General features: G+C 38.2%; 1 protein-coding gene across 2 annotated transcripts; it reads right to left on the bottom strand.

The window, feature by feature from the left end:
• Positions 1–294: 294 nt before the first annotated feature.
• paqr5b (progestin and adipoQ receptor family member Vb) lies at positions 295–8162 on the bottom strand. 2 transcript variants are annotated; one of them, XM_088413861.1, is made up of 8 exons: positions 8054–8162; positions 7084–7211; positions 5430–5635; positions 4799–4925; positions 4381–4425; positions 3499–3595; positions 2664–2808; positions 295–1634 (listed from the first exon to the last, which is right to left on the bottom strand). In XM_088413861.1, the coding sequence occupies exons 1-8, from the start codon at positions 8105–8107 to the stop codon at positions 1378–1380; spliced, it is 1059 nt and encodes a 352-aa protein (XP_088269987.1). In that variant the 5' UTR covers positions 8108–8162; the 3' UTR covers positions 295–1377. The 2 variants fall into 2 exon arrangements, with proteins under 2 accessions (XP_088269987.1, XP_088269988.1); XM_088413862.1 differs by lacking the exon at positions 4381–4425.
• Positions 8163–13857: the final 5695 nt, after the last annotated feature.

The raw sequence follows: 13857 nt of genomic DNA, 5'->3' as shown, positions 1-13857 counted from the left end.
TTATTCCCTTTGGTTGGTGGTGTGTGTTTGTCTGTTTGTTTTATGCCCAAGAAATTGCATGATTTAGATTTGAATAATTGGGAAATTACCTCACGGCCCCTACCCCTACAAAAAAATGAATTCATTCATTCATACACCATGATAAATACAGATTAAGTACCACTGTTGATAAATAATTTATTTCTGATTGGGTCACGTATACACTCAGCCGCTTACACACACACACACACACACACACACACACACACACACACACACACACGCACACACAGAGTGTTTTCTGAGAAGTTCAAATTATGCCACCAAACATGTTTTATTTCATAAAAAGGCGCATTAAATAAATAACCTTAAATTATTAATACATGCATACGAATTTATAAATGATCAGTGCAAAATCTTGGTAAACAGCTAGACACATAAAATGTTGACATTTAAAAGGAAAGTCAACCTCAAAAATATAAATGTTTTTAAGGATAATATGTTGTAAGCACACCCACTAGTCTCAAACCATCAATAAAATGAACAGTGTATTTGTAGAATGTGAATATGTGAATTTAGCAGCAAAATCGACCCTTTTTTTTCTTTTTCGTGATTCAAGGGCCAGCCTTTTTGCCTCTTGCGCCTGAAAATAACATCATAGTTTATCAGAGACCCAATAATCACCAATCCCAGCCCAGCTTACAAGCATCACAAGAGCAAATTCACAAAACAGGTTTGCTGTGATTGGTCATTACCTAAGCAACTGTGATGTGATTTTCGTTCCACAACAAGTGACAAAATGGCTGACACCCGAGACTGGGAAAAAACGGGTGGATTTTGCTGCTGAATTCATATACCACAAACCAACATTAATTACAATGTCATGTTTTGACTAGTGAGTCTGCATAGAACATATTATTGGAATGACAATTTTGAGTCTGACTTCAACTTTAAATGTAATATAAAGCATACTCTATGATACTGGAATTTTCACGTATTGTTCCCTTCGAACTCTTCAGAATTCAGGAAATCAAATACAGTGTATAATTGTTTCATACAAATGCCGTAATTCAACAACGCTGTAGTATTGGTGGCTTGAGAGTACATACATTTGAAGAAATTATTTTTAAATACCCATTTCTATTGTAGTCGTACAAATTTCACTTTAAATCACATCCAACAGCAGTCATCACGGTGACCTGAAGGCTATTATCATTGCGTTTTCAGTGCAGAATGGAATCTTGTAACGCTCACATGGACATTTCATTGAAGTCCATTGAAAAAAAACAAAAACAAAACCCCAACATGTTTCATACTGTTGATAATAACATACGTCAGTTCATCCAAAAACCAGCTTGGAGTTCTGTGCCGTGATGTAGCCCTAGCACACGTCAACATTTAATGTGCCTTGACCTGTCTCCTATGTTTCTTATGCTGACCGGCTGGTGCAAAGAGGAGAGATAGGCTGAAGAGGAGGAGGATGGTCAGGTTGACCAGTAGGCAAAGTAACGTCATGCCCAATGAGTTGGTAAAGGTGATGGGTAGGGAGTGGTTGAGAAGCCAAGAACGTCGCAATCCCATATCTCGCTCGACCGCCATCATTTGGAAGTGGGTGCCAAGGATGCCAAAGACATGGAAAAGTTGATGACTGTGACCTGAAGAGGGAGCCATCACACAGTTTATGTTCATGGTTCCTGACTCAGAGCAAACACATAGCATATGGCACATTGTTCTTTAAAGGGACCGTGTGTAAGATTTAGACCATTTTTCAGCAAAAATAAATGAATAAAATGATTCCAAATTTCAAAAACTTGCAAATAAATGTGTTCTTAAAGACCAACAGTATGTTTTAAATATACTCGTAGGTCTAGTAATCATTCAATTGTATTACCTGGAGGGTGGCACTTCCAACCATGTCTGTTAAAGCTACGAACAATGGTAAATGCAGCACCTCCTGCTGTCCGTAATGAAAAATACGGTCTAAATCTTACAAATTGTCCCTTTAAGACAAAGACAGAAGAAATGTAATGAATGTGCAGTTGGGGCGGCAGGGTGAAAGAGTTGTTTGCACGTCCGCCTCTTAGTTCAGATTCCTGTGTTCAATTCCAATTCGATCCGGTCTGCCTGTGTGGAGTTTACATGTATTCCTTGCGCCCGCGTGGGCTCTCTCCAGGCACACTTCAAAAACCTGCTTGACAGGTGTAATGGTCTTCCTAAATTGTCTTTAGGTGTGATTGGGTGCGTGAACCACCAACCCTAGTGAGGTTAGGAGGCAATAGAAAAATGAATAGATGGTTCAATGCGCAGTTGACCATTTTCCATTCAATATATTGTTATTTGGGCGGGGATAGAAATTGCTCTTAAACATCACCACCATAGTTAAGGTTGATGTTATTGGAGTTTTTCATTTGTGATCATGCAACGTGTTTTGTCTTGTTCGTTTTTTCTAGCAATACGTTCATTTTAATCCAAACCAATTGTCATTTAAAGTCAATAGACTGGGCATCGAATGTTTGCTTGTATTTAAGACTTGAGTCATTTAGACCAAGTATTAAATTTGCTTGAACTTTTACTTTCACTTAATTTTTACCTGCAAATTGGAAAAGGTCATTTTCAACTTGGCTTGAACCAAGGATGAAAAAATTGCGAGGCCACTCTCCGGCACAATTTCAGATTTGACTCACCAATATAGTCAAAGCTGCCAGGCGCTAGGCGCTCAGGTAGACGTGTGGCGAACAGGAAGCCAGTGAGGAAAGCCATCGCAATGTGGGTGTGGTGGAAGACATTGGCATCATTGTCTGTGCAGCCTTCCCCTTCACATAGGAACAGCTGGAAATAAGGCAGAACAGGTCATTAAGATAAAAATAATGAATTTGTTTTGAGGTGTATCACTGCAGCAGCTGGAAAGACTCTGAGAGAAATGTTTGTTTTAGTAAGGTTGTATTGCTGTTTCAAACATAGTTTAACAATGATCATCCAATAAAATAACCCGCCAACTGCTTTGCGTGCCACTCATGAGTTCAAGAAATCATCAGCAATGAACAACAAGGTTACTACATTGATTACAGCACATGCATAGTGTCATAAATGCCCACAGGAATGTGGGAGGAAGTTGGTGTGACCACACAAGCAAGGGAGAACAGCTGCACAGAACGGGCTGACTGTTGTTGACAGTACTATAATTAACATGACAAGAGTTTCATGTTATCCGTAAGGCATAATCAACTTTTTCAGCTCTTTATACTGTAATCACATCTGCAATTCAAACAGTCACATTTAGAAACATAAAACGTGTCTTTATTGTAGCCATGGTAGGTTTTATTCTTTTTAATTGCCTACTTTATCATGCGCTCGATCATGCTCGGGGAACCGAATAAGAATTTCATTGTGTCGTATTACTATACATACTGTACGACAAAAAAAACTCTTGCATATCGAATGTTGATTGGTATGGATGATTGTTCTTGTTTTGCACTTTTTGTCAGACACATGTACTGGAGAGGACAAATGAGGCCCTACCCTGTAGAAGAGAGGAATGCTGTCAAACAGGTAGGGGTAGGCGAATGCAACAAGACGGAGACCTTTGCTGAACCTTGGAGTCCGACACTCGTGGAATCTGAAATAAATTCAATGGTGTTCAAATATCTAAGCTTCTTACATCATCAAGTATCAAATGGCAATGCGGAAATACAAACCATAACCGCGATAGGTTCTTAAAATTTTATGAAAAACACATGAAATGAGCACATTTGGGTGCTGAATCTTTAAAATGATACTGTATAGTAAAAACCATTAACATTACATCATTTTCACCCTCCCGCATATGTTTCTGTCCATTACCATCTTGTCTTGCATTCAAATGGGACAATGCAAGAATATTTGACTTGATTAAAGTTGGGAGGTTTCTGTAAAACAGGTTTTGCCTCTGTTTGGAGTTCCAACCAAACGAAGCTCAAAGACAATTGCAGTTAACCGCTGTTTGGGTTTGCACGCCGAGCGACATCAACAAGTCACCATGCGTTGAGGAAAGATCATTTGAAGATGAATGACAAATACAGAATCACACGCGGTCAAATTTGACGTCATTTTAGACCACAGGTGTCAAACTCAAGGCCCGGGGGCCAGATCCGGCCTGCCACATCATTTTATGTGAAAATCGTACCGCTTCCGGCTAAAATACCAAATGTGCAAGTTGTCTTTAACTTTTAGAAATTTGGGGGGAATAAAAACAAGCATTTTTATAAATTCCCAATCTCTCTTTTGAACATTCAAAACTTATTTGACATCACTTTCATACCGGCAGTCTGACAAAAACAATGACTACAATGTGGCCCACGATAAAAATGAGTTTGACACCCCAATTTAAGACACATTGCACTAAGGGACGTGCAAAATGTTTACCTCTTTACAACGTCGTGATTATGATGAAGATTTGGTAATCCAAGCCTGGCAAGTTACATTCACAGATGGATTAAAAATCTACAATCACGCATAGGTTCAGTACATTATCTGGTGACAGTATCTGCTGTCTACAACTCAAGTGTGCTTAGTGACTCTGTGTCATGATTTACTTTGGCAATCAATCTAACAGGCACATCAGTACAGCCTGAACTTAGAAGCAAATGCAGCCTTTGACACTAGTGGGTAAGACATCAAAGATTTTCCTTAATTCTATCTTCATTCGATGGAATAAATGTACATACCATAAAGGTAACACATGACTGTCACAAAAATCACAAAGCAATAGCTGATGTGTTGCCAAGTATGACATACTCCTCTCAAGAGATTACATTAAGCTACAGTGCATTTCTTACCATACCTGGAGTAGCAGGCCAGGCCGGTGCAAATAATGGAGTTAATCAGAGCAACGGGGACATAGCATTGGTGGAAAATGCTGTTTACCCACTTGTCTGGGAACACGTAAGCTGAATATGTAACAGCAGTACCTGAAATGCAACACATACGTTTCCGAAACTTACATTTCAAATGTTTGATTCATGTCTGCAGGACTATATGAATGGAAGTAGGGTTTTCACTATGTTTAATCCTCACTACAGTATCAAAGTACATGAGATCATGTAGGGCAGTGGTTCTCAAACGGGGGTACGGGTACCCCTGGGGGGTACTTGAAAGAACTTCAGGGGGTACCTGAGATACGAAATAAAACAAACAAACGTGCAATCATTCTTTAAAAAATAATTATTGCGTTAATTAAATGTTTCTAGAAGATAGAAGGACCAAATCAGTGATTACAATGATCAACTGGAAAATGCAATACTGAGCAAAAATTCGGCCTTGTCAGCCATTACTTAGTTTTGACAGAAATTCTTCTCGCAATATGTTTAAACGTAATTTACAATGTTGCTCGAGGTGACACACAGCTGCATTGCGTCCTATCAAGAGCTTTTTCTTTAGCCTGCATTCCAGTGAAGTATAAACAACACACTCACCTAGGCTGTAGAGGCTCAGAGCTCCATAGTCGAAATAAAAGCACACATGTCTCATGCGCGCTGACATGCTGTTGAAGGTGTGAGCACAGCTCGATGCCAGTGGATATATACAGCTGGAAACGATTAAGACCACCAGAGGCCAGGTGAAGGGGTGCTGCCATGCAGTTTGGATCGCCACCACACTAACGAGTTTCCATAGAAAGTACCTGAAAGGAGGCACATTTAGATGCAGTCATTCAAACACATTTTTATCTTCGTGGGGAGAGCAGAATAAACGTCGGATGTCCAATTATTTCAAAAGCTGGAAAGTGGGGGATATATTATTATGAGGAACAATCTGCACAAAGTACTGTTAAAACCAGTGAATGATATGAAGGCAATACCTGTTAAGATATGCATGTTTTTTCTTCAATAATTTACCTCTGAAATTGAAGGTTTTTTTGTTTTGTTTTGTTTTTTCTTTCTCCCTGGTTGAGGCAAAATAGAGGGATTTATCTTATTTACAAATGTGTGGGTTTTGGAGGGAAATGACATTAGGAAGGCTATGGACAAAAAAAAAAAAAAATGAAAATGCAACTACATTGTGGGAGCTACCTTGAGCAGTAGTCCAACTTTACTGTATGAGGCCCATTACTGTTTGGGATGCACCCTGACATACCTCAAGTACAGACAGGAGCGTGATTTGGTCGGGCACTGTGAGGATAAATATCAATCCCTATTTTTTTTTCAAAGTGTTTGTCCTCTTCACAGATGAGCTGCAGCCTATCCCAGTTTATTTTGGGTGAGAGGTGGCGAGAGTTGAGACACTGGTCACCAGTGAGTCACAGGGAGCACAATAAAAATAATACATAAAAATAAACAATAACCTAACTTTGGGACATGCTTACTGAAAATGTGTGTAACCAATAACAAAATCATCAAAATCAGATGCGTATGTGCGAAGTATGCAGACTTGGGCCTCATGTCAGTTGATGTTTTTCAGGCATAATTATGATAATAATGAACAGGAAACAAACTGACTGATTCTTTTTAATTGTATAATGTCAAATGAAAGCAACAAAAGTATAAAGAACCTATACAAGACATTTTTGTTCCCATAAAAACACCAGATTTGACACTTTTGTCATCCTGCTTGTGCAATGCCATTTAAAGCACTCTATTCTATTTTAGTATCTATTGTTAAACACTGGGCTTGCAATGTGTTGCCAAGAAACATTTGTGGAGGTCTAGCACACATGGTTGCTAGGAGATATTTAAAAAAAAAAAAGAAGAAAAAATATGTCTATTGTCTGTTATTATTATATTGTCATGCAGTTTATCCCACTTGCATCAGTATAATCTGATTGTGACAAACCCAACCAGTAGTAACCCAACCAGCTCAAAATCCACAGCCACCCAGCCAATGAGTATTAAAAACATTCCAGCATTTTTTTAGAGTGTAATAACGCTGTCCTCTTCTATATTTAGCAATCACTACAGATGACATTCCAACAATTTATTCAATCAAAGTTATAGCTTGAAAAAATGTTTTAGCAGTCAAATACTGTACTTTGTTGCGTTTATAATGTTAAAATGGAGCATGAAAGTGCATTGGACTAAAATGTCAAGCGCAATGAGCATAGGGGAATAACAATAAGATGTTGCAAGTGCTTACCAGGTGGGCAGAAAGTGTGTCCAGATGTTTAGGGTCTCATTGGTTAGCTGAAAGAGGCTCAAAATACAATCTGTGGCCGAGCTGGCCGGGTAACGGTAGCCGGAAATAATGCTGTCCTCATGGAACACCTCAAGAAGAAAACATAAAATGAACTTTCAAAGTATTTTAGGGAATTATACAAAGTATATAGTCAATTAAAGCAAGATTTTCAAGTCACTCGAAACAACCCCAACACTCAAGCTATGTTTAATTAACTTTTAATTAAGTTGTTCAGAAGAATTTTGACAAGTTTTGTTTTCATTTAATCATATACCCTTTTAATTGGCTATTTGTAAAACCCTCGCCTATAAATTTAGCAGGAGCCATGTATCAGCTAGTAAAAATATGAATAGTAATAGCCATACATTTCGAAAGAACCTGTCCTTATCATAGTTTGCGTGAGCTTGAGCATATCCTAGTTCAAATGAGGCAAAGTGGGCGACGGGCTGTCATGTCAGATGAAAATAAGAGAGTTTAAAAACGAAAAAATAAAAATAAAAACCAACCAATAGTTATTTTAAAAAATGTTACCATGCAATACAGCATTTGTAAAACACTGATTTGAGATGTTGAGATGTGATTGCACCATTTATTTTGCAATGTTCTAGCTTGTTTGCAGCATTAAAAAAATGAGAGTACCAAGAAAGTATTTCTGAAAGAAAACCCATTTTCCACGCAATCGGATTGCAGCAAATTGTGGTCATACAGCACTGTTACAACTTTGAGTTTCATCTTGTCTTTGTGCATTCAGTTTCTATTTGGCCTCATCTTAAGTTCAAGGGAAATACAATCGCAGTTGAATTACAAAGTTATCCAAAACGTAAACATAGTTTTGCATTATACAGTTACTTTGAAGTGATGGCAAAGCACCGTAGAACCCCTTCATCCATTAAAGTGACCCTATGTTCAATTAAAGATGCAGTAAACTTACTTTGGGCACTTGATTGATGGTGACGACCCTCGGTAATTTCATGAGGCTGAGCATGCTTACTGCAAATTGCTGCTACACAGAGCTGACTTGAGACTGCCGGCAGGGTGTGTCTCATGTCTTTATAAGCGTTGTGTTGCCATGCCGCCCCATTGGATTCCCCCCACCCCACCCCCCATCAAAACCAGCGAGAATATCCAGTATACCTGTGCCACTCCTTTCTCTTCTTCCTCCTCCTGCTTCTGTCTTCGTACTACACACACAGACAAACGGGGGATCAAACAGATCACAACATTGTGACACGTGTTGACTGCAGGTGATCAACAGCTGTGAGTGTTAGAAATGCTCCAACAACAAGGCATGCCCGACTTCATAATAATAATCATAATACAATTTCAGGCCGTCACCTGAATGAAAGGTGTGTGTGAGAGAACACTGGAGTGTAAACAGAGCTTGGGCCAAGCCACTTCCTTGCTGTCAAGCCACCATCTGTCTTCTTTAGACAAGGCAGAGATGGACTCGCCGGGCCAGAGCTCCCCGGGCCTGTTACCTCGTTCATACTGTGGGGCAATGAGCGCAAACAATGCTCACTATTGCCACACAACTGGCATGACAAACGTTTGTTATTCGGATATTTGGCATTTCATCAGGGGGTGTGACTTGCCAATTACAGTATTTGAAACAAAATGTTACACTTGTTCAAACTCAATAGCCGAGTTAATGTTTGATCTCAAAAGTTGATGAAAAACCTATTTAATAACTTACTACTTACAGGATTGTGGTAAAGCCACGTGACCAGTAACACAGTATTATATGTACAGTATGCGATAGAGTGATATAGTATTCATGTATGATAAAATGCGCTCGTCAAACTGGTTATGGGGTCTTGCGATGCTTTGTTTTTGTTTGACACTACCAACAAACACTACCAACAACTAATTTGAGTGCTACGCAGAGCACCATGGGATCTCATTCAGCGCTCTTTCTCCGGGGAAACAACACCGGAGCAACACAGCAACTTTGGAGGAGGGGAGCATAAGGATGTGAGGATTCTCGATATGGCTATGTCGGCCGGGATAGGTTCCGTTCACCTGCAACCCCAGTGACGTGGATCTGTGTAGACCCTCCTAGATGTCTCTGGTGCAGTGATTCTTCACCTTGTTGGAGGTATTGAATCTCCATCATCAGTTTCATATGCGGATTCACCGAACCCCTCTTTAGTGAAAACCTAAATGCACAAAATCCGGTATGACAGTCAAAATTGAAATATGTTCATAAAACACGTACTAGTTTTGAAACCAGAGGCCAGCAAAAACTGTTCAAAAGAGAGATTGGGAATTAAATAGTGCTTGTTTTTTTTTCCAAGTCAAGTTGAAGACAACTTGCAAGTTTGGTATTTTAGCCAGAGACCTGAAGTCAAATGAACATTTTGCGAGCGGAATAAAATAATGTGGCGTGCCGGATCTTGTCCCCGGGCCTTGAGTTTGACACCTGTGCACGACACAGTGGAGGCTCTGGCGAACCCCTGAGACCAATTCAACGAACCCCTAGGATTCAATCGCACCCGGGTAAAGAACCACTGCTCTGGTGTTGATTTGTCAGCCAATGATAAGAAATTAAGTTAGTTTACCCACGAAATGTTGCCGAAGCTCTTAGACCTTGTTTTAACTAACTTATGTTGCAGACGTGGCTTGCTCCTTCAAAATTTGCTATGACTAATAAAGTCAGACAAATACATTTAAAAGTATTACGTAACATATACCCAATTAATGAATACATTTCAAGATTTCTTCAATTGGATGAAACATGTACATTTCGCCAATCTGTCCAAGAAAGTGTGATTCTTTTGTGTGTGTGTGTGTGTGTGTGTGTGTGTGTGTGTTTGTGTGCGTGTGTGTGTGTGTGTGTGATTGTCCTTTTCGTGTGAAGTTATGGGACAATATAGAAGTTTTTACTTAAAAAAAAAAACTAATATCAGGATAAAAAATTTAATTTTAAGTTTAATTACGTATTTCTTATACAAAGACAGATATTTACCATATTGTTTGTCCTTTAATTTTGTTACAGAAATTTCACATTCACAAAGACATTTTTTTTCACTCCATGTTTTAAAGTGTTCAAAATCTTTATTTTGAGTCTCTTAAGTTTGCAAACAAGGAAAGGAAAATAAATCTGGACATTTATTCTAAATTGTTTATGTGAAAGTCATTTGTATGTATTAATCGTATGGATGTTATAATTATCTAGAATTGTCTCATTGTTTGTATATATTTTTGTTATTATTTTTGTTCTGTTATAATGACAAAGTAATTACAGAAGTCATATGAAATGTAAGAAATCCTGTCAATAAAAAAGTAAATTATATGGCCACAAGATGTCAGTGTTTCCAAGAGAAATGTTAAAGGGTCTAAACGGCGTTCATGACCATTTCATAGATATTCCTAACGTGGATTTTATAATTATCTGCAATGTCTGATTGTTTGTATATATTTGTGTTATTGTGTTTGTTCTGTTATAGTGTCAAAAAATGTGTTAATGTGAAATGCAACGAAATTGTGTGTCAATAAAAAACTAATTAAATGGCCACAGGATATCATCAGTGTTTCCAAGGGAAATGTTATGTTGTTCTGGTGCTTTTTTATTATTATTATTTAAAACTCTAATGTTTGAACTTTGCCCACAGAGAGATTTTTCGTCGGTTATTTTGTTGTAAGAACACTTGAAAAAAAAACAATTCCAAACGCATCAAATAAACAAGTATCGGAACTTTGAACTCTGCTTGTTTGGGACTACAGATGAGAAGGCCAGCATGGTAGACATGGTTATTGCGTCTACCTCACTGTTGTTGCTATGGATCGAATCTCGGCCGGGGTCTTCCTGTTTGGTGATTACATATTTTTTTTGCCCAGGTTTTCCTTGATTTCCTCCAAGGCTCCAAAACTATAATTCTGAGGTTGAAGACTCATGTAGGCACGAATTTGAGTTTGAATGGCGCTTTGGCTGCAGGCTATGTATCCTGCGATTCACTGGTGCATGGTGATACACCACCTCTCAGCGGATGTCAGCTCGATAGGCTCCAGCTCATTCATGACCCTAATGAGGACAAGTGCCAGAAAGAGGATGGATGGATGTTAATGAGGGAAAAAGTCAAATGCTCCAGGCTGGCATCTCTGGACAGTATGCCAAATAGAGCCCGATCTTGTGGCGAGCCTGAAACATTTGTGTTTCCTTTCTCACTTACGACTCCTCTTCTCATAAAAACATAATAAACAAATTTACAGGCAAGTAGGTGCCTAGATGCAATGAAACTGCCATCTTAGATTAAGAATAATAAATCAAACATTAAGTTTCTGTAAAGAAAGAATTACTGCTATAAAGTCATGGTCAAGTCTTACTGAAAGTAAAAGCTAGAATCTTCCTGTCAGTATTTCATATGAACAGAAATATCTACAATGAATTGTAATACGATTATCTTATTTTGGGCAGCAAAGTGAAGAGTTAATAACAGTTTATGTCAGTTCTGGATTCCAATCCCAACAACTGCTAGGAGTTTTGGTCATAACGGCTAATTACATATTTTTGCATAAATAATAAGTAACATGATTACTCACTCATGCCACTGTGCACCATTTTATTTGTTAAACATATGCGTTAAAAATAAATGTATGCAAATGTTTCACTTCAGTGTCTCTTTCCTCTCAATAAGCAGTAATTAACTGTTTATGGCTACACATTTTCCATTTGTAATGATGGCAGATGCTGACAAAAAGAAACAGATGTCTATTTGAATGCTGCTGTTGCTCAGTGTCCCTGGAGTTTCTGTTGCCGACATATGTGTATTCAAACGAGTGGAATACACAGCAGGCATTCTTCTGATACATTATTAATAGTTGCATACTCCAGGCACTTCTTGTTCGCTGTTAAATTTCGATCACCTTTGTTTTTGACTCAATCGAGAGAGTTCTCGGTCATGGACTACTTGCAAACAAATCCAACATAATAATTATTATTATTACTGACTAATTTAAAAAAAAGGATTAAACAGTGTGGTATAGCTTGCATAAGCATCTGCTGTAGCTATTCAGAGTGAAAAAATAAGGTGACGTCAGCATTGCTGTAAATGTTGGGCAGAAAACAGCTAAAAGTATCAAAATAAGAAATAAGGAATAAATCAAATAGAAATCATATGTGATTTGTTGTTCAAACATTGGTGCAAGTATATCTCATCACCAGTGCTGGGAGTAATGCATTACAAAAGTAATGTAATTACTGTAATGCATTACTTTTTGCTATAACGCGGTCGGTTGTGTAATATATTACACACAAAAAAGTAGTAATATTGTAATCATTACAAATAAGAGTGATGCAATGCATTCCAATGCTTTTTAGCCTGAAATTGATGGGGGGGGTCCCTAAATATGCCAGAACCACAGCGAGACTGGAGGAGAAAAGTCCAGGGCAAAATGTTTACTTGCTGTTGTTTGTATCTACAACCGTATACTGAACGAGATGAGCAGCCGACAGGTTGAATATGGACAATACATACACAAGATGAACATTACTTACGCCCATTTTCAGTTCATCAGAGATAAACAGAAGACGAATATATTCGTTAGGTGCACTTTGTGTGCGGCTCCAAAAGAGCTGTCCACTTCGCCAAATAGGACCAGTAATTTGACAAACCATTTAGAGCAGTGTCATAGTAACAGATAATAATAACATAACAGGTAATAATAGTCTATAAATAGTTCCGGTCAATGTGTATCGAGATGAAGCATACAAAACTCATGTTAAACAGGATGTTAAACGCCTTAACAATGATGTAGGCTAGCTGCTAACGTTAGGCCCACCGAAACCATCTATTTTTGAAATATCTGTCCCTAACCTAGCCGACTGAACTTGAATTTGAACATCAACAGTGAAATGGTGGAATGCACTGTTTTTACCTACAGCATAAACAATGCATCACTATGCTGTGAAGCTAAGTAACAAAGGGGTTAAATTACAAAAAAATACAATTTTGTATCTTGTCTTTATAGGTCTACAATACAAGACCGATCAAACGATTTGACACCGATCAAACGAGTAGTACAGAAATTGTATGCATATGGGGTGACAAGTAAATTACAGTTCAACACAGTACTTCACTTTGACAACAACAACAAAATTCACTGCACCATTCAAACCGCTCTACTGTACTCTTCATTCATGTTCCAATATATGTTCTAGCACTCAGCCTTTTTGTGTTACATTTTGACAGCCAAAATTAAGTATGGTAAAACCTTGCTGTGCTCTAAGGTTAAGCAGCGTCCCACTGCTTTCCCTCTTTAGCAGAATTAAGAGAGCCAAAAAAGAAAAAAAAAAACATCAGAGTGCTTATAAATGACCAAAAAATGGCTAAAACCATGCTGTGTTTCCTGAGTTTTGTCTGATTGGAAATTAAACAGCCAATCAGAAATTGCCCTTCTTTCCACCTCTCGATTGGTCAAAATTATGGCATAATAGTCATTCCTTGTTTCTTGAGCAAGCATGAATCAGCATGTTGTACAGGGGAGAGAGAAGATAGAAGAGGGTAGAAAAGTGTTTTGTGCGTGTGCATGCACGGTTTGTACACACAAACACAGATATGTCTTTGTATGCGCAAAACATTGCTTTTGCTATGCGATATTTCACATAACATTTGTGTAAACCACAATTTTTACCCCTTAGTAATTGACGTGTTTCTCGTTACCATGTTTTAAGAATGGTCTAAGGCAAATATCAATATTGTCAACATTCTTCTCCCAAATTGTGCTCATTACACTTCT

Source organism: Hippichthys cyanospilos, chromosome 4, assembly GCF_059441005.1.
Source record: "Hippichthys cyanospilos isolate Australia breed blue-spotted pipefish chromosome 4, RoL_Hcya_1.0, whole genome shotgun sequence".
NCBI classification, from domain to species: Eukaryota; Metazoa; Chordata; class Actinopteri; order Syngnathiformes; family Syngnathidae; genus Hippichthys; species Hippichthys cyanospilos.
The sequence above is the reverse complement of the archived record's forward strand: the minus strand, read 5'-3'. Positions and strand labels throughout refer to the sequence as shown.